The sequence below is a fragment of the Carcharhinus amblyrhynchos genome, chromosome 16, assembly GCF_965287045.1.
Source record: "Carcharhinus amblyrhynchos chromosome 16, sCarAmb.v2.hapA, whole genome shotgun sequence".
In the NCBI taxonomy this organism is placed as follows: domain Eukaryota; kingdom Metazoa; phylum Chordata; class Chondrichthyes; order Carcharhiniformes; family Carcharhinidae; genus Carcharhinus; species Carcharhinus amblyrhynchos.
Genome location: NC_137339.1, coordinates 51,481,390 through 51,505,458, shown reverse-complemented (window position 1 = coordinate 51,505,458; position 24,069 = coordinate 51,481,390). Strand labels below are relative to the sequence as shown.

The following is a 24,069-nucleotide window of genomic DNA, read 5'->3' as shown; positions in this document are numbered from 1 at the left end:
GATTGAAGAGGAGCAAGTGTATTGAAGGAGAGAGAGCACTGGGACGGACAGACTGACTGAACTCTCCCTCCGCCAGGGAGAGGCACAAAGGGGAGATTTAAATGGTGGGAAGTCACAACGAGAACAAGAGCCCTCCTACCTAGCTCGGTGCGCCAGTCATTTACAGTAATGCGTGCTCAAAAAAAGGTTCATTTCCTGATCACGTGGCATTGAGGGAACTGTTATCTTGTTTTATATTTTAAAATAGCCAAAGGCGGAGGAGGAGGGGGAAAAGTGTGTGTAGAGGAATTAAGGCTAGGAATTTGGGCCATCTCTTTTGATTTCGGGAAGGAGGGGGAGGGAAGGAAGGAGGGAGAGGGAGCTGGGCTTCTCCTCCTCCTTCTCTCTGGGCTGTGATGGTGACAGGATCTTGCTGAAGCTGAAGTTGTCCCCTTTGCCTTCCCTCCCAGCGCTGGGAGGCTCCGGCCGTTGCCTCGCCTCATTGTATCCAGCGCTCGGCTACATTCTTGCGGCATGGGGACGTGTTACAGTCTGAGATCGCGGCTCATCGGTCCCCACAGCACCTCCAGCATCGCTTACACAGGGGGCCGGCCGCCCAGTGCCACCGCCGGCGGAGGGGAAGGGGATGGCGGGGGCGGGCAGCAGGAGCAGCCGGACGGGCAACTGAGAGAGCGGCTGCGGGCCGAAGAGAAAGCCCGCCTCAAAGCCGACAAGAAACGGAGCCGGAGCATCGATAAGAGCCTGAAGGCGGAGAAACGCGAGTACAAACAGACACACCGGCTGCTGCTGCTGGGTGAGTCTTCCACTTTGCTCAGCTCCCCCCTGCATGTCAACCTGCTTCTTTCATGACTGCCACTGCACCTCAAAGCCGCCTCAATAATCACCCCGGCTGTAACCTCAGATCTCTTGGGTTTTGTTCTTTTGGGCCAACTCCATGGGCTGTCACAGATCTTCAAACCCAGTTCAGTTGGGATGAAATGTCATGGCCTTGAGAGGGCTTGGTGACTGACTTCAGGAGCCAACCTGAAAAGTTTACATTTTAACAAGTTCTCATTTTAAGTTATGGTTACAATTTCTTGGAAGTTAGAAGTTGATCATTGTGAGAACAAACTTTTGATGAGGGTGTATAGTTGGAAGAAAGGGACTATGAAGTGTAATGTATTTAAATAAATGGGGCCTGACTGTCACACACAGGTGATATAAAGTCACAATTGTCTTGGCCAACTTGCTACCTTCCGCCCTCCATAAACCATTTCCCACTATCCCTGTGGCCTGGATTGGTTCCTGGTTCAACAACCCTCAGTATCATATTCAAATCACCCCATGGCCTCACCCATTCCTATCCCTCAAACATGCCCAGGCCCTAGAGCTCTTGATTTCCTTCCCTAGCCATTCTGCCCACACCTCCCCTTAAAATCAAACTCATTGATCAAACCTAATGTTGTCTCCATTGGCTCAGTGATTATTGTCTGATTACCCTGTGCTGCAGTGCATTGAGATGTTTACTGTCTTGAAGGTGCTGTCTAAATGTAATCTGTGCTGGTCTAAAAGTTGTCAAATCAACCAACTCCATTTCCCCAATGCTTCTAATTCCTCCCATGCCTCTGTGTTGTCAGGCTTTGATATTTCAATCCTGGGTGAGCTGCAAATCCCTCCAGTTAAATCATAGAATCCCTACAGTACAGAAGGAGGCCATGCAGCCCACTGAGTCTTTACCGACCACAATACCACCCACGCCCTATTCCCATGACCCCACGCATTTACCCTGCTAATCTTCCTGATACTAGGGTCAATTTAGCATAGCCAATCAATCTAACCCGCACATCTTTGGATTGTGGGAGGAAACCGGAGCACCCGGAAGAAACCCATGCAGACACAGGGAGAAAGTGCAAACTTCGCACAGACAGTATTATAAAATGTTGTAAAAACTGAAGCCATCATCTTCTGCTCCAACCATGGAGTTCATACTTTTGGCCTGTGACTTTGTTCCCTCTCCCCAGATACTGTCTCAGGCTAAGCCAGACTGTTTTATAGCCCTATTCAACCTAGAGCTTGGCATCTGTCCCCACTAAAACAAAGAGTGCCAGTTTCCACCTCTGTAATATTATCCCCCTCTGCCCTGACCTCAGTCTATCTGTGGCTGAAACCCACATCTCCATGGCGTTGTCATCTAGTTGGTCTCCTGATGTCTGTAAAATGCAGTTCATTCGATACTGCTTATATTCTATACTATACCAGTTCCCTCATCTTCACCAGCCTGCTCTGCTCCCAATGGCCTAATGCCTCAAATTTAGAATTCTCATCTTTGTGTTTAATTCCTGTATTGCCTCACTGTTTCATCCTCTAATCCCCACTGAAGTGTCCATGCCTAGGGCAATTATAAAATCCTTTTCCACTTCCTCAACCCCTATCTCGTTTTGCCCCACCATTGCTGCCTGTAGCTACAGCTGTCGGGACTGAGTGTTTGTGAATTTCCTCCATAAAACTTTCCACCCCTCTTTCTTAGAAACTTCCTTTAAAACACACTTTTGGACTCTGCCTGATGGCTCCTCCATAAGCTTGACGTTAATTCCTTTGATTATGCCTCAGTGAAATACCTTGCAATGTTTTGCCATTATTCTGAGGACCATTTCTTTTAGACATAAATATAACAATCTCCCTTATTTTAAGGGGTGGTGTCAGAGAAATAGGGTAGATCCTCTTAACAGTTTGCTTTGGCCTATGGTATCAGTATCAGGTTGTCATTTGCTAAGAGACTGCACTCTGGTTGTGAAGCTGTCTACAGGCTAACATTTCAGGCAAGAGCCTAGTGATGGCCCCAGTTCGAATGCTAATCCTTTTCAGGTGCTGGCGGACTTGCTGTGCATTTTTTTTGCTTTTCATTTCTGTTTTTCAGCATTGCCTCGGCTTCCGTTTAACTTTGTTGATTGTTTTAATGGTTACATTTTGTAGTTTTGTTAACTTCTTCTTTTCAAAAACTTGAATTGGGGATGGAGGAATGTTGTGTCTAATAATACTAATGCAAAACCCTGGTTACACAACTCGTGAATGATGAATTGGTGAACATGTCGTTACAAGAGCTGTCATTAGGAAAATGTTGGGGATAATTTTCATAATTGACAAGAGTCACCAGCTGATTTAAATATAAAAGGTCATGTTTAAAGCTGTGATGTACCTCAAAGTAAGTAATTTCTTTTCTTAGTTTTCCTGTGCAGCATGCCATCTTCTGAGTATCTTGCCCCCTTCCCCTGTTTTACTCAAGAGACTAATCTTCATGTATAGGCTAGACAGAAAGGGGTAGATCTTGACTTTGTGCAATAATTGTAAAATGGGAAATAGCTTATTTTGCAACATTCTCGATTTACATCTCTCCAAATTTTTAATCACATTGAAGTTGGTGGAAATAAATATCATGGGAGATGTTGAACAGGTTGCCGATTCGTATCGCCAAGTTGTAAACTTATTGCACAGACTTATTGCCCTTCTCTGTCCAGCCTGTATGTGAAGATTCGTCCTTTGAGTAATGTTAGAGAGAAGGGGAAGGTGCTCACCAGACATGACATGCTGCACAAAAATTTCTGAGTGTCACTTGGCTACTAGGGCCTAATCCAGCCCGGGCCTGATTTTGCACTTACCTGAAGGAGCACCTGATCATTATGTGGACTTGGAGTATTGGCAATTATTTTTCTTCTCACTACTCCCCCTGCCACTCTTTGTTTTGCAGGCAGCTGAAGCAATTCTAGCGTATTGTTGCTAATGGGTAACCCAAATGCATGATGTGCCTTTCTGGGTGAGCATTGTATCTTGCCCCGTAGGCCAAAGCATTTGTTTGAGAATGAGAGAGAAAGAATGTGTGTAGGCAGCCAACATGGTGGCAGCTGGTATGTTGACATTTCAGTGTTTTTGACTGCGTTTGGAAATATAAAATGTGGTAGATTGCTTGACACCTGTGTGAATAATATTCTATTCAAGGCCTGTACTTCTGGTGGGATATTGTTTGCTCTGACCTGTGATAATGGTGGAGCCAATTGCAGTTGTCACTGGTGCACATTACCAAATTTATTTTACATTCCAACCATTATTTGCATTCCAACCATTATTTTGTAAATTGAGTTTGTGTTTTTATATGCCCTGTTTGTGAACAGAACTCCTTCTTACCTGATGAAGGAGCAGTGCTCGGAAAGCTACTGGCTTGTGCTACCAAATAAACCTGTTGGACTTTAACCTCGTGTTGTGAGACTTCTTACTGAATTCGAGCAGCACAGAAGGAGCTTGTTCGGTCCATGATGTCTGTACCAGCTCCTTGAATGGGTGATCCAATTAGTTCCATTCTCCAGATCTTTCGCTAGAATTCTGCAGATAGGACCATAGAATCTGCAAAGTGCATAAGGAAACAATTTTGCCCATTGAGTCTGCACCAACTCTCCGACAGGGCACCTTACCCAACCCCACCACCCCACCCTATCCACATAACTTTGCACACTTAGAATGATCAATCCACCTAACCTGCACATCTCTGGATTATGGGAGGAAACCAGAGCACCCGGAGAAAATCCACGCAGACACATGGAGAATGTTTCCACATAGACAACGGTTACCCTTTTGAAAGTGATAATTGAATCTGCTTCCACCACGCTTTTTGCCCGTGCATTCCTAGTCATAATAGCTCATTCCTTTTTCTTTTGTTAAAAAAAAGTTCTCATAGAGTCATAGAAGTTTACAGCATGGAAACAGGTCCTTCGGCACAACTTGTCCATACTGCCCTTTTGTTTTAAACCCCTAAGCTAATCCCAATTGCATTTGGCCCATATCCCCCTATACCCATTGTATCCATGTATCTATCCAAATGCTTTTTAAAAGACAACATTGTACCCACCTACTACCTCTGGTAGCTTGTTCCAGACATTCAGTACCCTCTGTGTGAAAAAATTGCTCCTCTGGACACTTTTGTATCTCTCCCCTCTCACCTTAAACCCTCTAGTTTTAGACTCCCCTACCTTTGGGAAAAGATATTGACTATCTAGCTAATTTATGTCCTTCATTATTTTATAGACCCCTATAAGATCACCCCTCAGCCTCCTGTGCTCCCAAGAAAAAAGTTCCAGTCTATCCAGCCTCTCCTTATAACTCAATCCAACAAGTCCCAGGAGCATCCTAGTAAATCTTCTCTGCACTCTTTCTAGTTTAATAATATCCTTTCTTTAATAGGGTGACCAGAATTGCACACAGTGTGTTAATTAATTAATTAATTAAATTAGTTTAATTAATTTAATAATTAATGTCAATAATTAAGTGTGGCCGTTCCAATGTCTTGTACGACTTCAACAAGACATTCCAACTCCTGTATTCAACATTCTGATCAATGAAACCAAGCACACCAAATGTCTTCTTCACCACTCTGTCCACCTGTGACTCCACTTTCTAGGAGCTATAAACATGTTCCCCTAAATCTCTTTGTTCTGTAACTCTCCCCAACACCCTACCTGAGTAAGCTCTGCCCTGGTTCAATTTACCAAAATGCATCACCTCGCATTTGTCTAAATTAAACTCCATCTGCCATTCATCAGCCCACTGACCCAATTGATCAAGATCCCATTGCAATTGGAGATAACTTTCTTCACTGACAACTACTCCACCAATCTTAGTGTCATCTGCAAACTTACTAACCATAACTCCAAATCATTAATATAAATGACAAATAACAGTGGACCCAGCACTGATCCCTGAGGCACACCACTGGTCACAGGCCTCCAGTGTGAAAAACAACTCTCTAAAACCAGTCTTTTGTATCCATTTAGATACCTCACCCTGGAACCCGTGAGATTTAACCTTATGCAACAACCTACCATGCAGTACCTTGTCAAAGGCCTTATTATAATCCATGTAGACAACATCAACTGCACTGCCCTCATCTACCTTCTTGGTTATCCCTTTAAAAAACTCAATCAAATTTGTGAGACATGATTTTCTACTCACAAAGTCATGCTGACTGTCCCTAATCAGTCCTTGCATCTCTAAAAGCTTGTAGATCCTGTCTCTCAAAATAACTCCCAACAATTTACCCACCACAGATGTGAGGCTCACTGGCCTGTAGTTCCCAGGCTTTTCCCTGCAGTCCTTTTTAAACAAAAGCACAACATTTCCACTCTCCAATCTTCAGGCACTTCACCCATGACTATCGATGATTCAAATATCTCGGCCAGGAGACCTGCAATTTCCTCCCTAGCCTCCCAAATGTCCTGGGATACACTTCATCAGGTCCCGGGGATTTATCTACCTTGAGGTGCTTTAAGACTTCCGGCACCTCCTTCTCTGTAATAGATACACTCCTCAAGACATCATTATTTATTTCCCCAAATTCCCTAACATCCATGCCTTTCTCAACAATAAATACTGATGAGAAATATTCATTTAGGATCTCACCTATCTGTGGATCTGCACATGGATGACCTTGTTGATCCTTAAGAGGCCCTACTTTCTCCCTTTATGTCTTTTGCCAGTTATTTAAATATGCCTTTAGTTTACCAACCCACCTGTCAATTGAAACAGTTTTTCAATTTTTCAGTTTCAAAACCATTTTTTGAAGACCTCTTTAAATCTCACTTTTAACCTTCTTACTCATAAGAAAAATAATCCCAGTTCATTTAGTATCTGTACGCTGAAATCCCCAATCCCTGGTACTTTATTAATTCTCCTGTACACCCTCTTCAAAGCTGTGACATTCTTTTTGTTGTGCAGTCTCAAGAATATTCCAGTTGAGACCTAATGAGCCATTTATAAAGGTTTAGTCTCGTTTTCCCGCTTTTACACTCTTGTACTTCTATTCTTAAAGCCAAGTATTATGTCATTATTTCAAACAAAAATGTTCATTTGTCCTGTCACTTTCAAAGTTGAGCATATGAACCTCCATTCCCTCTATATCTCCCTTCAAAATGTACCATATCTCCTGAATTTTCTTTCTAAAAATGCATTGAATTGGACATAAATAAGCATCAGGGCTGAGATTAGAAGCTCATCAATAATTGGAATCAAGCTGTGCCCTTTCCAATTACATGTCAGCAAACAGGCAGTATCACTGGATGATCGAAATCGCTTTTGTGTAGGCATTGGTCTAAATAAGCAAGCTTTGTAATTGTGGTTTCCTGTAAATTTTGGGCTCCAAATCAGGAAAAGTGGAGCTTTACATCACTTTTTCTCTCAGCCTCTCTCTTTGTTACAGGTCAATATAGGAGCTCAGATTACAATATCTTAGCATTGGGGTCTGAACTAGATGCCAAACTTTTGTGTTGTACTTTGCTTTCAAAGGTCAGTGAGAATTTACAATAGGTCATGTTGAGATTTTTGTTACAAGTGTTTGTGAGACCCTCTCTAAAATGAAATTAGTTTTCTCAAGTTGATGGTCGGTGTGTTTATCTGGTATTGCTCTGATGCATTTTCAGAATGGCACAGTGGTTAGCACTGCTGCCTCACAGGGACGGAGGTTCAATTCTGGCCTCGGGTTACTGTCTGTGTGGAGTTTGCATATTCTCCCCATGTCTACGTGGGTTTCCTCCAGATGCTCCGGTTTCTTCCCACAGTCCAAAGATGTGCCAGGTTAGGTTGATTGGCCTAACTGTGTTGGGTTGATTATTAAATTGACCCTAGTATCAGAGAGATTAGCAGGGTGGGATTACGGGAATAGAGCCTGGGTGGGATTGTGGTCAGTATTGACTTCAGCTGTATTGCACTGAGGGACTGGAAACTGAGAAACCTTTTAGCCATATATTTGATATGTAATGAAATTGGAAATATTGAATGCGATTTTAAATGCAGTAACTTGCAGTATTAGATGAAAATGAGTGGTTCTGTACTTCGTGCAAACATTCAAAATTATTAAATAATATACTTTTAGAAGTTTTATGAATAAAGTATATTTTTGGGGAATTTTTTAATTCCATCTGATAGACTTGTCAAAGGCTTTGCTTTGCAGCTGATGCCCCAAGCTTTGGTGCATCCCTCAGAAAATAGTCCTGGACCTTGCAACGTTCAATTGTAGACAACTCTTTTCACTGGAAGGTCAACAAGTTTTGGGCAGATCAAAGAGCATCTTTCACTGAGTTGATGGCCTTCTAGTCACAGTTAATAGTTATCTCAGTGTGTATCCCTGGAAACAACTTAAATGCACAGAATCCTGTCTCACAGAGTTGCTCAGAAGGAACCTTGACAACAATGACTGCAGTTTTTTCCCAGAGCTGCTTTGCAAAGACACATCCCAGAAGGAGGTGGACAAAAGTCTCTTCCTGCCAAAGCAGCCTGGAGGGCAATGTGGGGAGTGATTGAGACTTTGAGCATGCAGGGAGGGTCCTTCTTACCACCAGCCAAGCCACACTTTGATTGTTTGAAACTTCTGGCAATGAGGCATTCTGCTAAATAACTTTTACAGTCTGCTCAGGAAACCATCTGAAGGTATCCGTCATCTCCTATTCCCTCAGGGCTTCAAGGAAGTTATTTGCAAACCACTGCCAAATGGACTTGTGGCTAAAGGTGCTTTGCTGCGTAGATGAATAATCCAACTGAATGGAGCGTTCTGCTGCATCAATATCAGACTTGTCCTTTGCAACACAGATGGCATTAACAGGTGGATCATGCCTGTAGTGACACTTGGTGGCCGTTAGGACAAGGGCAATGTTGGATGTGTTTTAAACCCTTTACAAGTTTATATATATCCCTGTGAATACAGTTAATTTTTGATCTCCAGATAAAATGGAAGATGACTCGAGTGACTGCTGAATAGGATCTGGGTCAGACCTGAGCTACGTAGAGCAACACTGAGAGAGCCTCGCGCCTGATGATTAGATCCTTGCTTCAATGGAGAGATAGCATTGGACTCACGTACCCAATATTTGTTTTACCATAGCTGCATTCTCCTTCTAGTTTCTAGTGCACCCTCCCAGCCCCTCTGAGCCACACCCACAACACCTTTAGGTATTTTGTTCTGACAGTGAAAGCGGCAAAGGATTAGTCGGCATAGTTTCCCAAGGACCAAACTTGGGTTCCAAAGGTTGAACTGCAGATGCTCCTCAGTCTGTGCATTGACAACGGACCTGAGCAGAAAGGGTGAGGTCATCCATTTACAGACTTTGACCTGAGTGTCTCTGCTGCCTGATATTGCCACCCCTCATATGCTTACATCCTGCCTGTTGGATTTGGCTAAAGGATTGATATAAAATATGAACAAGACAGGGGAGAGTCCAGATTTGACTGAAAAGCTTTCTGATCCTCGTCCATTGATTGAAAACTTTGGTTTGGACAGCACATCCATTGCAGAGGTATGCAATATTCTGTCAAATGTCTTTTCCTGGTCCACACTGATGAGACAGGTGTCCACACCCCTGTCCTGTATGGAGCTGATCATATTCCTGAATAGCACAAAACTTGCTTCCAAGATCTTCCTGCCAGGTACAGATCTGGTCAGGATGGATGACCAACTCCACAGCAGACTTGATTAGATTGGCAGTGAAGTTGGACAGAGTCTTATAGCTCACACTGAGCAGTGAAATGGGTTGCTAATTTCCGATTTCCCCTCTCTTTCCCTTCCACTTGTGGATGAGGCTGTCTTTCCTCATGGATTCTGATGGCTGGAAACATTCTCTCAGACGTTTTTGTCAGTCTGGGTTGATATCCCACCAGGTTGAATAAAGCTCATTTGGTAAGCCCTCACTTCCAGGTGTTTTATTCATCTCAAAGAACATGATGGCCTTTTGGTCCAGAGTTAATGGTGGTCAAGACTCCCCTGCTTGCTGTTGTATAAGACTTCTGTGATAGAGGACAAGAAAGATCTGGAGGCCATCCTGTCTGTGGCCTTCTCGTCATACAATCGAGTATAAAAGATTTTCTGATCCTTAGCATGTCAGGTGTAGTGACATTGCTGAACCATCTTCTTCCTCCAGGCTGCTGATCACACAGCTCTCTTTGGGGTCTGCCTCATCCCATGCTACTGAGTGGATTCTGGATCTAAAGGTTATTTTGGAGGCCTCCACGGCAAATGGTCAGGCTTGATGACTTTTAATTTCTTGGAGATCTTCCTTGATTCCCATTGACTGCAGTTGGAGCAGATTCGGTTGTTTTTCTGGATTTGGCACATTTCTCTGTCTCTTTTTCTCTCCCCTTCTGAATGATTTAATGTTCCTCTTCCTGCCAGTGCATTAGCAATTTGGTGTTTCGTAGTCCTCGAACCTTTTGTAATTCCTTTTCAGTCAACTCAACAATTTCACATTCAACTTCCATGATCCAACTTTCTGGTCTTCCAGTGGGAGACAGTGGTCAGAGTAAAACACTGGCTTTACATCAGTTGATCTGACTAACACTTAAGCACAAAATGGAAGCTTATCTTAGAATGAATGGACTCATCTGGTCTCAACCAGGGTACCTGCACGGCACTCTTTCTGCAAGGTTACTGAAGACATTGTGCAGCTTGGCATCTTACACCATTCCCGTCAGGAGTTCAGATGTGGTGTCCGGTTAGCTGATGGATCTGCTGCAAAGTCCAGCCACATTAATGACGCAGTTGCAATCACTGTCCAGGATGACCAGCTTGGATGTTGCAAGCAGCAGAGAGTGCTCCTGAAGGACAACCTGCCACTCACTTGTTCTGAGCTGTGGTATACATGTTAATCAGAGCCAAATGTTTTTGTACGTTGTTTGCTCTGAGGAGATGCTTACCCACCACTTCTTTGAGTTAGAGATGGTGAATTTTCCTCCTTCCACCAGAATACTCAGGCTGCAGGAGTGGGAATCACTTCTGCTTGACCAGGTCGATGGCCAATGAATATCAACACAACTATTGCCTGTGCGGACCAAGGTGCGCTATTCGGCACTTCTGCAGAAACAGTATGTCAGCTTTGAACTTGGCAAGATAATCCGAAGTTGAAACACAGTGCATAGTGGACTTTACTCTATGCATCTTAATGGGAACAAACTTTAGATCCATTTTAAAGCTGCATGTCACTTACCCTTGTTTTTGACAGTTTAGGCACTAAGGGGCACTTATGCCCCTGTATACCTGTAGTGTTGAGAAACAGTGGAGGAAGCCATCCAGGTCCGGCTCACCAGCATTGTTCCACCCACGTGACACTGGAGAAGATGGGGAGAGAAAACCATGCAAACAACATTGTTTGGGCTGTCCTCCATTGGAGCCATCTTTCCAATTCATTCTTCCTTGAAGATATTGCCACTCTTGGCTTCCCAGAGCTGGGATGCATTGCCTTGTTGCTTTTGAGATTGGGGTAATGTTTCCAATATTCTAGAGCTTGCATTTCTTCTCTTCCAACTCCTTAATTTTGTGACACTGCTTCTTGTGCCATTGCCAACCTTGTCCCCCTTTATTTGAAGTGCGGCAACCCCTGTCATCATGTCCGTAAGACCATGAAATGTAGGAGCAGAAGGAGGCTATTCGGCTGATCAAATCTGCAATTCCTTATTCTAAGTTTATGCTGCTGGTCCTAGACTTTCCCACAAGAAAGAATACTTCTCAGCGTCTACCATATCAAGCCCCTGAGAATCCTATGTCTCAATATAGTTGCCTCTCATTCTTCTAAACTCCAGTGATTACAGGTCCAAACTACTCAACCTCTCCTCATCAGGATCAACCTCGTGAACCTTCTCTGGACTACTTCTAATGCCAATATATCTCCTTTTAGATGAGGGGATCAAAACTGTTCACAGCATTCCAGATGTGATCTAACTAGTATTCTTGTATAGTTTTGGTAAATTTTCCCTATTTTAAAACTTCATTCCCTTCGAAATAAGGACCAAAGTTGTATTTGGCTTATCAGTTACCTGCTGAATTTACATGCTAGCTTTTTGTGATTTATTCAGGAGGAACCCCGATACTTTTATGCTGCAGTTTTCTGCAGTCTTTCCCCATTTAAATAATATTCAGCTCTTCTGTTCTTCTTACACAGTGCATAACTTCACATTTTCCGAAAGTATATTTCATTTGCCAAGTTTTTGCCCATTCTGACCACCTTGCTTGATGTTAGCCACAATGGGGCGAGATTTGCATTAAGTGTGACAGACCCTGGATTAGCCAGTATAGACAAGGTAGTTCTGGCTTCCCCGATAGGAAAGTTAGAGGGAAGGTGGAGGATTGTTCTCTTGGTGTCCCACCATCAAACTCACCCTGACCTGCCATTTGCTGGTCTAAATCCAGAAGCATTCCTTGGCCTCAGTTATCTTCCCGGCTGCGGCAGCATACCTGGTGGGGATGGTAAGCATGTTGGCAACAGGAACATGGGGTTTGTAAAAATGCAGGATAATGACCTGGTATTATTGCAATGGACACTGAAGTAGCATCTCCGCTGTGAGGATTTGTGCCAGGTGTCCTTTTTCCTTGAACACTTTGAGGAATTTTGTACATAGCACGTTGAAATTTGACCTATCCAGCACTGGGGTAATCCTGGAGCAAGTAGTAGATGTCCACAGCTTTGAATCTGCAACATTCTGAAAGGACTTTCATAAAGCAGAAGGCACAATTGATGGGTGTACCTCCTCCACTATCTTTCACTACTCCCTAAGAGCTTACGCATCCACTAGCTTAGGCTTGGTTGCTGGCTGCAGTCGGCAGCAAGTTTTCCTGGTAAGGCACTAAAGCTCCACCAGAAGGAAAACAAACAACTGCTGTGGAGTTTCCAATGCCAAAGGGTAAAAGTCTGAACTCTCCACTGAAACCCCTCCAGAAACATGTCAACTTACTTTTGACCTGGAAGAACCATCTTATTGATCCTGATCTCTTTCTGGCAGAAAATGCAGATGTATGGGATTGAGGGTGATTTAGGTAATTGGATCAGGAATTTGCTGGCGGATAGGAGACAGAGGGTGGTGGTTGATGGTAAGTATTCGTCATGGAGTTCAGTTACGAGTGGTGTGCCTCAGGGATCTGTTTTGGGGCCACTACTGTTTGTAATTTTTATAAATGATCTGGATGAGGGTATAGTTGGGTGGTTTAGTAAATTTGCTGATGACACCAAAGTCGGAGGTGTGGTAGATAGTGAGGAAGGGTGTCTTAGTTTACAGGGAGACTTGGACAAGTTGCAGAGCTGGGCCGAGAGGTGGCAGATGGAGTTTAATGCGGAAAAGTGTGAGGTAATTCACTTTGGCAGGAATAACAGATGTGTAGAGTATAGGGCTAACGGTAGGACTCTGAATAGTGTGGATGAACAGAGGGATCTAGGTGTATGTGTACATAGATCCCTGAAAGTTGGGAATCAAGTAGATAGGGTTGTTAGGAAGGCGTACGGTGTCTTGGCGTTTATTGGTAGGGGGATTGAATTTAGGAGCCGCAGCGTCATGTTGCAACTGTACAAAACTCTGGTGCGGCCGCACTTGGAGTATTGTGTGCAGTTCTGGTCCCCACATTATAGGAAGGATGTGGAGGCTTTGGAGAGGGTGCAGAAGAGGTTTACCAGGATGTTGCCTGGTATGGAGGGGAGGTCCTATGAGGAGAGACTGAAGGATTTGAGGTTGTTTTCGTTAGAAAGAAGGCGGCTAAGAGGGGACCTTATTGAAACATATAAGATGATTAGAGGTTTAGATAGGGTGGACAGTGATAGCCTTTTTCCTCAGATGGAGAAAGCTAGCACGAGGGGGCATAGCTTTAAATTAAGGGGTGGTAGTTATAGGATGGATGTCAGGGGTAGGTTCTTTACCCAGAGGGTGGTGAGGGATTGGAATGCCCTGCCTGCTGCAGTTGTAAATGCGCCTAGTTTGGGGGCGTTTAAGAGATCCATGGATAGGTTTATGGATGGAAAGGGCTTGGTTTAGGTTAGAGGGTCATTGCTTTTTAACTGGTCGGCGCAACATCGTGGGCCGAAGGGCCTGTTCTGCGCTGTAATGTTCTATGTTCTATGTATTTTGATTTGATTTATTATTGTCACGTGTATTAACATACAGTGAAAAGTATTATTTCTTGCGCACTATAGAGACAAAGCACACCATTCATAGAGAAGGAAAGGAGAGAGTGCAAAATGTCGTGTTACAGTCATAGCTAGGGTGTCAAGAAAGGTCAACTTAATGCAAGGTAGGTCCATTCAAAAGTCTGACAGCAGCAGGGAAGAAGTTCTTGAGTTGGTTGGTATATGACCTCAGATTTTTGTATCTTTTTCCTGACGCAAGAAGGTAGAAGAGAGAATGTCCAGTGTGCTTGGGATCCGTAATTATGCTGGCTGCTTCCTGAGGCAGCAGGAAATATAGACAGAGTCAATGGATGGAAGGCTGTTTTGTGTGATGGATTGAGCTACGTCACGACCTTTTGTAATTCCTTGTGGTCTTGGGCAGAGCAGGAGCCACACCAAGCTGTGATACAACCAGAAAGAATGCTTTCTATGGTGCATCTGTAAAAGGTGGTGAGAGTTGTAGCTAACACGTCAAATTTTCTTAATCTTTTGAGAAAGTCGAAGCGTTAGAGGGCTTTCTTAACTATAGTGTCAATATGGGGGGGACTAGGACAGATTGTTGGTGATCAGGATACCTAAAATCTTGAAGCTGTCGACCCTTTCTACTTCATCCCCATTAATGTCAACAGGGGCATATTTTCCTCTATGCTTCCTGAAGTCTATGACAATCTCCTTCGTTTTGTTGACATTGAGGGAAAGATTATTATTGCTGCACCAGATTCTGTATCTCATTCCTGTACTCTGTCTAGTCGTTATTTGGGATCTGTCACACTACGGTGATGTTGTCAACAAACTTGAAAATTGAATTGGAGGGATCAACCCATTCACCACAGGACCCAGAATCACCACGTTAGGATTAATGTAGAATGGAGAATAAATGCCAACCTTGCCAGTGATCCAAAGAATAAAAGAAAAGAAAATCTTGATTCAGCTTCTGCATTCTTTTGATTCCCAGTTTGCAATATAAGTGATGCACATGGCATCACGCTGAACTGAGTTCTATGGGAATGACTGTCATCTGCTAATCCCTGCTACAATAGTCCATCACTGAGCAAACACAATGGAGAGGAGTAGGTCCTGGTTTTCTCCCATCACCTTTTCCTATTATAATTATTTTTGTTTAACCAGCTCAGATGAGCAAGGATTACAGATGAGAGTTAAATGTTTCTAAGACAGTATAAAATAAAGAATCTTGACTAATCTTGGTCTCTATGATAAAGTACCATTATGTCTATTTTTAGATGCAGTGATCAGATTCCAATACTGCCTTTCTTTCTGTTGGAGAAATTGCAGAATTCATGCAGCAAATTGTTTCAACTGTGTATCTGTTAAAGTAAGTAGAGAGAGGGGATTTCAGTGGGGACTGGATCACTCAAGTGCACTGGCTATTTTGTAGACCACTGCATTGTACCATTGCACACCTTGAAATACTTCCTTGTATTTGCCACTTCATTTTATTTGTAATATTTACACTCAAACTTTATTCTCCTTCTCTTTTCATTTATTCCCTATATATCTCATGCCATCCATGCATATTGGTATGACCCTTTGATTTTACTGGGTATTAGTTTCATTTTCCCAGAGCACTGGATAACTGTCTCGGTTGTGTATGGGAAGGAACTGTCAATGCAATGGGTTAACTGAATGTAGCCCAACAGTAACAGAGTACTGGATGACAGTTGTGGCTCAGTGCCTCCTGAATCAGTAGGATGTGGGTTCAACTACTGTGCATTCTAAGCCAATACTTTGGAACGATACTAATGGAGTATTGTCTTTTTTAGATGAAACATTAAAGTCCTGTTTGCTCTCGTGGATGAACCTAAAAATTCCACCATTTTGAAGGAGAGCAGTGGCATTTGTCCTGATATCCTGGACAATACTTATTCCTCAACCAACAATGCAAAAAACATATTCTTTTATGATTACCATATTGCTGTTTGTGGAAGCATGTGTGCAAATTTGCTCTGGTGTTTCCAACATTTGGAAATTGCATTTCAAAAAAATAATTCATTGCTGTAAAGTGCTTTAGGACATCATGGAAATTGTGAAAAATGATGTATAAATGAGCCTTTTTTTTTGGCTATGTAGAAAGTATGTTTATGTTGATTGGAGGTGTGTCTGTGCATCGTACATCTGATCCCCCTCGTTCTCCCCTATGCTGAATTTCTGATTTCAGCTATGCTGTCGGACAAATTGCTAAATAGGTCCTTGGTCATCGGTCCTTCCTACCCCAAGCCATCAGCCTGGGCTCTATGCAATTGATAAAATAGTGGGGCATTCAATTAATGTTGGCAGAAGAACCAGAGAAAAATCTGAAATATAAGAAGACCATTGTTCTCCATTGGTACCTTGTCTATTCACATAAATCAACTCCTCATAACAATGTCTCTACTGGTTCACTTGGCAGATAATTCATAGAATTATGCAGCACAAAAGGAAATTACCGAGCTTGTGGCAGAGTTTTTCAATTAGTCTTCCTCCTGCTGCTCTTTCCCTATAGCCACACCCTAATTTCCTGATTTACTTTGTGCATTATCTATTATCAATCAGCATTATTCTTTACCTTCACGGCATCTCCATTACTTGCACTTTCTAATCCTTCCTCCTATTTCTTCTCCATTACATTGGTTGTTCTACTGTTTGGTTTCAAAAGATGCACCCTATTATGGAGCACCTTGAGATGCTATTTTAAAGCCCCTATATCAACAACTCACATCCCACGGTGCCTTTAACAAAATAAGACATCCTGAGGCTATTATAAAACATAATATGAAACTGAGCCATGTAAGGAGATAGTGGGTCAGATGACCAAAAACTTGGTTAAAGACGTTTTAAGGACTGTCTTAAAGAAGGAAAGTGAGATGGAGAGGCACAAGGAGCAAATTGCAGAGCCTGGGCCATACGCCACAAGCAACTGAAGGTACAGTCACCAGTGGTGGAGCTCCTAAGATGCTCAAAAGGTCAGAATTAGAAAAAAGCAGAAACCACAGAGGGTTGGGGGGACTGGTGGAGATTACAAAGAGAAGGATGAGGCTGTGGAGGGATTTGAAAAAAAGGATGCAAAATGTTATAATCAAGACTTAACCAAGTGTCAATATAAGTCTCTAAAGACAGGAATGATACTTCAAGAACAACTTCTTCCCTGCTGCCATTAGACTTTTGACCCTTATATTAAATTGATCTTTCTCTACACCCTGGTTATGTCTGTAACACTACATTCTGCACTCTCTCCTTTCCTTCTCTACGTACGGGATGCTTTTTCGGCACACCTTGCAAGAAACTACTTTTCACTGTGTACCAATACATAACTCACATCAATGAGACTGAATGCTCTGGTGGCATAGTTGTTAGTGCTGCTGCCTGACACCACCAGGGAGCCAGGCTCAATTCCGGCATTAGGTCACTGTCTGTGTGAAGTTTGCCTACCATGCCTACCTGTGTTTCCTCCAGGTGCTGTAGTTTCCTTTCACAGTTCAAAGATGTTCAGGTTAAGTGGATTGGCCATGCTAAATTTTCCCTTAGTGTCAGGGCGTCCGGCAGGGTTAATACAAGAGATTACGGGGATAGGCCCTGGGTGGGCTTGTTGTCACCGCAGGCTCAATGGGCCTAATGGCCTTCTGCACTATAGGGATTCTATAATTGGTGCAAGTTAAAACATGTGTAACAGAGTTTTGGATGACCAAGGAGGGTGGAATGTTAGCGATCACCAATGGGGGGCATTGGAATGGTAGTTCCCAACCTTTTTATATCATGAGAACATTAAAAACTAGGAACAGTAGGCAGTTCAGCCCCTGCTTCATTCAATACCATCATGACTAGTCTCACATCAATCTCCATTCCACTTTCTTGCTTGTTCTCCAAAAACTTTCAACCCATTTACTACTTAAAAATCTGTCTATTTCCCCAAGTTTACTCAGTGTCCTGCCATCCACTGCACTCAGGCCGCACCACAGAGTCACCATCATTCAGAGAAGTAGTTTTTCTTCATCTCTGTTTTAAATCTCCTAAGTTTTATCCTAAAACTATGACCTCTCATTGCCCTGTTAAACCTTTTGTCATTTTGTATACCTCAATTAGATCTCCTGTCATTCTTGTAAACACAGTAAGAAGTTTCACAACACCAGGTTAAAGTCCAACAGGTTTCTTTGGTAGCAAACATCACTAACTTTTGGAACGCTGTTCCTTCGTCAGGTGAGTGGAGAGTTCTGATCACAAACAGGGCATATAAAAGCACACACAGTTTACGGAATGCTGATTAGAATGCGAGTCTTTACAGTCAATCTGCTATTCAAGTCTTAAAGGTGCAGACAATGTGCGTGGAGGTAGCATTAAGCATAGGTTAAAGAGATGCGTATTGTCTCCAGACAGAACAGTAAGTGAGATGTTGCAAGTTCAGGCAAGTCATGGGGGTTACAGATAGTGTGACATGAACCCAAGATCTCGGCTGAGACCGTCCTTATGTGTGTGGAACTTGACTATCAGTTTCTGCTCAGCGACTCTGCGCTGTCGTATGTCGTGAAGGCCGCCTTGGAGAATGCTTACCCGAAGAGCAGAGGCCGAATGCCCATGACCATTGAAGTGTTTGCCAACAGGAAGGGAACAGTCTTGCCTGGTGATTGTCGAGCAGTGTTCATTCATTCGTTCTCTTAGTGTCTGCATGGTCTCCCCAGTGCTTCGGGACATCTTTTCCTGCAGGGTATCAGGTAGACAACGTTGGCCGAGTTGCAAGAGTGTGTACCGTGTACTTGGTGGATAGTGTTCTCACGTGAGATGACGGCATCCATGTCAATGATCTGGCATGTCTTGCAGAGGTTGCTGTGGCAGGGTTGTGTGGTGTTGTGGTCACTGTTCTCCTGAAGGCTGGGTAGTTTACTACGGACAGTGATCTGTTTGAGGTTGTGCGGTTGTTTGAAGGCAAGAAGTGGGGGTGTAGGGATGGCCTTGGTGAGATGTTTGTCATCATCAATGACATGTTGAAGACTCCGCAGAAGATGTCATAGCTTCTCCGCTCCAGGGAAGTACTGGACGACGAAGGGTAGTCTGTCCACCGTGTCCCGTGTTTGTCTTCTGAGGAGGTCGGTGCGGTTTTTTTTACTGTGGCGTGGCGGAACTGTCGATCGATGAGTTGAGTGCCAGAACAGTATATGGCGTCTTCTGTGATTCATGCATGAGAAACATCCAGATCCCTCTGCATTGAAACACCAAGTCTTTCTCTTGGTTTAGATGATGTTTACTTTCTGTTTTTAAGCTCCATCTGCCACATTTTGGCTCAGCTAATCCATCTATAGCCATTTGTAAATTTATTATTTCCTCATTGAAACTTACTTCTCATCTATTTTACTGTCATCTACAAATTTGGCCAGAGTACTTCGATCCAAGTCATTAATATAGATTGTAAATAGTTGGGGCCTGAGGACCAAACCCTGTGGCACCTCACTAGTTATATCTTGCCAATCAGAAAAGACCCATGTATCTCAACTTTCTGCCTTTTATCAGTTAGCCAGTCTTCTACCCAAATTGATAAATTGCCCCTTCATGTGATCTTACCATCATGGCACAATGCCACTACAAAAAGATTTTGAGGCACATCTCTGATTTTCTGTCTTCTTCCTTTACTGGAAACTTTGTCTTTAACTTCTTCCTGTCCTCACACCTGTTTTTTTCTAACCTCTTTCTGTCTCTCTCGATTCTACCAGGGTTATTTTGTCCTTTTTGAGTTTTTGCTTTCTGTGTGGGTGCATGGGGCCTTTGTCTTCAGTTCTTGTGGGTCATGCACATGGGCCTGACTAACGTAAGAATTCTAAACTGCGTATGTGCAGCTCTTTCCCAGCCAGTGCATGTGCAGGAGGCCTAAGATTGGTCAGGTCTTGGAGATGCCAACCACAGAGCTGAAGGCAAAGATTAGTTTTAGGTCAGTCACGTTAATTTTGGATTTTTTTTTTCATGGCACACTTGAGGGTTTTTCATGGCACACCACTGGTCTAGTCTAACACAAGTATGAATGAGAGTATGAGAGAAGAAATAGCGAGGCACGTAGAAAAGAATGGTTTGATCGAGCAGACGCAGCATGGATTCGTTAAGGGGAAGTCGTGTTTGACAAATTTATTGCATTTCTATGAGGATGTGACTAGTGCGGTACACAGAGGGGAATGGGTGGATGTGGTGTTTCTCGATTTTTCAGAAGGCGTTTGATAAGGTGCCGCACAAAAGGTTGCTTCAGAAGGTTAGGGTGCACGGAGTTGGGGGTAAGGTGTTAGCGTGGATAGAGGATTGGTTGTCTAATAGGAGGCAGAGAGTTGGTATCATTGGGTGCTATTCTGATTGGCGGTTGGTGACTAGTGGAGTGCCGCAGGGATCGGTGCTGGGGCCTCAGCTATTTACCATTTATATAGATGATCTGGAGGAGGGGGCTGAGTGTACGGTGACGAAATTTGCTGATGACACCAAGATGAGTGGAAAAGCAAATTGTGTGTAGGGTGTGGAAAGTCTGCAGAGGGATCTGGATAGGCTGAGCGAGTGGGCGAGGACCTGGCAGATGGAGTACAATGTTAGCAAGTGTGAGGTTATCCACTTTGGCAGGAATAATAGTAGGGGGGATTACTATTTAAAGGGCGAAAAGCTGCAGCAGGCTACGGTGCAGAGGGACCTGGAGGTCCTTGTGCATGAGTCGCAAAAACCCAGTCTGCAGGTGCAGCAGGTGATCAAGAAGGCGAATGGCATGCTGGCCTTTAAAGCGAGGGGGATAGAATATAAAAGCAGGGAGGTCTTGCCGCAACTGTACAGGGCACTGGTGAGGCCGCAGCTGGAGTACTGTGTGCAGTTTTGGTTGCTGCACTTGCACAAGGATATATTGGCCTTGGAGGGAGTGCGGAGGAGGTTCACTAGGCTGATACCGGAGATGAGGGGGTTAGACTATGAAGAGAAACTGAATAGACTGGGTCTGTACTCGTTGGAGTTTATAAGGATGAGGGGGGGATCTTATAGAGACGTATAAGATAATGAAAGGAATGGATAGGGTAGAGGTAGAGAGATTCTTCCCACTCAGAAAGGACAGCAGGACTAGAGGGCACAGCCTCTAAGGGGGGTGCAGTTTAGAACAGAGTTGAGGAGGAACTTCTTCACTCAAAGGGTGGTGAATCTCTGGAATTCTCTGCCCGTTGAATTGGTGGAGGTTACCTCGCTGAATATATTTAAGACGTGGGTAGATAGGTTTTTGACAGACAAGGGAATTAAGGGTTATGGGGAGAAAGCGGGAAAGTGGAACTGATCCACTTCAGCTCAGCCATGATCTTATTGAATGGCAGGGCAGGCTCGAAGGGCTAGATGGCCTACTCCTGCTCCTATTTCTTATGTTCTTATGGTTTCAGTAGCAATTGAGCTGAGCAAGGTTGCGGGGGGTGAGATGTTAGAGGTGGATGAAATGTAATGTTCAATGCAAAGAACAAAGAAAATTACAGCACAGGAACAGGCCCTTTGGCCCTCCAAGGCTGCAACGACCATGCTGCCTGACTTAACTAAAACCCCCTACCTTTCTGGAAACCATATCCCTCCATTCCCATCCCATTCATGTATTTGTCAAGTCACTACCGTATCTGCTTCCACTATCTTCCCCGACAACGAGTTCCAGGCACCCACTACTCTCTTTGTAAAACATAATCTTCCCCGTACATCTTCTTTAAACCTTGCCCCTTGCTCCTTAAACCTATGCCCCCTGGTAATTGACTCTTCCATCCTGGGAAAAAGCTTCTGATTATCCATTCTGTCCATCCTCTCATAATCTTGTAGACTTCTAACAGATTGGTCCTCAACCTCCTTCGTTCCAGTGAGAACAAACCAAGTTTCTCCAACCTCTCCTCATAGCTAATGCCCTCCACATCAGGCAACATCCTGGTAAACCTTTTCTGTACCCACTCCAAAGCCTCCACATCTTGGTAGGTTGGCAACCAGAATTGAACACTATATTCCAAGTGTGGCCTAACTAAGGTTGTATAAAGCTGCAACAAGACTTGCCAGTTTTTAAACTCAGTGCCCTGGCTGACAAAGGCAAGAATGCCGCATGCCTTCTTGACTGCCTTCTCCACCTACATTGCAACTTTCAGTGATCTGTGTACCTGTACATCCAGATCCCTTTGCCGACCAATACTTTTAAGGGTTCTGCCATTTACTGTATATTTCCTATCTATATTAGACCTTCCAAAATGCATTCCTTCAGTCCATGTAAACAACATCTACTGCCCAACCCTCATCAATCATCTTTGGCACTTCCTCGAAAAACTCAATCAAATTCGTGAGAGGCAACCTTCCCTTCACAAAACCATGTTGCCTCTGACTAATATGTCCACTTATTTCCAAGTGGGAATAAATCCTGTTTCAAAGAATCCTCTCCAATAATTTCCCTACCACTGATGTAAGGCTCACAGGTCTGTAATTACCCGGATTATTCTTGCTACCCTTCTTAAAGAAAGGAACAACGTTGGCTATTCTCCAATCTTCTGGGACTTCCCCTGTAGCCAGTGAGGATACAAAGATTTCTCTCAAGGCCCCAGCAATTTCCTCCTTTGCCTCTCTTACTATTCTGGGATATATCCCATCAGGTCCTGGGAATTTATCTAATTAATGTTTCTCAAGAACGCCAGTACCACCACCTTTTTGATCTCAAGTAAGTAGATTGTTTTGGTGTACATAGCTTTTAGTGGCACGGTGACTGAAATGGACTAACTCATCATGGGGCAAGGTTAACAGTGATTTTCCGAGTTGAAGGGCTCAGCCACTTTGGTTAAACTTGCTAAGCCATCAGGAATGTTTTATTTGGAGAACCTTGGCTTAAAATTATGTTGAGCTTTCCATGTGAAAGCAGGGTGACTTGGAGCCATGTTGGTGAGGGGGGGAAACACCTCTGCATTTGAAGCTGCAGCGCCTTGGTTATAACCTAGAGTGTGTCTCGCTCAGATGTAGTGTCAGAACTGGAGCAGTCTTGTGAAAACTCTTCACCCATTCAGAAGCTCTGACAGCGGAGGTTGGTCACAGGAATGTGCTTTTTTTGTGCAACTGCAATGCTGATTTCAGCCGCACACGACAAAGGTTTGTGGGACAAAGAACTAAGTGTGGAGGTCAGCAATTGTGCACAGATTCTTTTGTGTTTGCATATTTCTTGTAAAGAACAAAATCAGGAAGTAAAGAAAAACTTGCATTCATACTGTGCCTTTCACGATTGAATTGTGAAGGCTACATACTGCGTTGTTCTGAATTGCTGAGGGAGCAACACATTAATGTATCTTATGTTGAAAGATGCTGAGTGTACAGGAACACCTGTACACTAATTTTGCAATCAGTGTGGAGTGGTGCAGTACTGAATTCAGGTCAACTTTTCCATGTAGAAAGCTAACAGAGTTACAGGAAGAGTTGCCGTGGGTTAGCCACATGCACTTTGTGGAAGTTGCAATGAAGCAGAACTGGCTGAGGCCTGAGGAAGTCTGAAGTCTTTGTCCTATAACCTTGCCTGGAAAAGTTGTGTAATGAACTGGGACCAAGAAGAGAATCAAAGGTGATGGTGGGTTGGGTGTCAGGATTAGGGGTGGGGACAAGAAACTGATGGGTAAATATGCAATTCATGGTGGTAATTGTAAATGTACTTCCAATAAGCAGTTTAAATTAAACACAAGCCCTCAATATAAATGAAGTGAGCCTTCACATGTTACCCTGCCCATGAATGGCACATGGGTTGATGTGATGTGTTAGGCTAAAGCAGGGGTCAGCAGTGCTGAGTCTTCATTTATTCACTCTAATTTAAGGTTTTGCATGCCAGTGATACACTTTAATCTTTAAGTATGGTTATGGTTATTATATATAATTACCATAACCATACTAGTTTAGTGTGATTCTTTGGCACATACTTGGAAACCTCCTCTCCCTCCCCGTCCCTTTACGCACACAGTACCCAATTGGTTTCAAAAATACAGGCATTTGCCTTTCCATTTTTCAACTGAGAATTCTCTTCTGACCTTCAGACAGCTTCACTGGGCTTTAAAAAAAACAATAAATTGGAGCCACATTAGTGCCTGAAAGTTAGAAGCAGCAGATCAGTGAAATTGACACTGATAGATTGGCTTTAAAATGATTGAGGGGGGAGGGGCGTGAA

General features: G+C 43.5%; 1 protein-coding gene across 1 annotated transcript in view; it reads left to right on the top strand.

Moving 5' to 3' along the window:
• The first annotated feature begins 237 nt into the window (after nt 1–237).
• gnas (GNAS complex locus) overlaps nt 238–24,069 on the top strand; it is a 365,649-nt gene continuing 341,817 nt past the window's right edge. Inside the window, exon 1 of the mRNA XM_080205084.1 lies at nt 238–793. Within this exon, the coding sequence (XP_080061210.1) occupies nt 514–793 (280 nt within the window). The 5' untranslated portion in view covers nt 238–513. The remainder of the gene's footprint in view (nt 794–24,069) is intronic.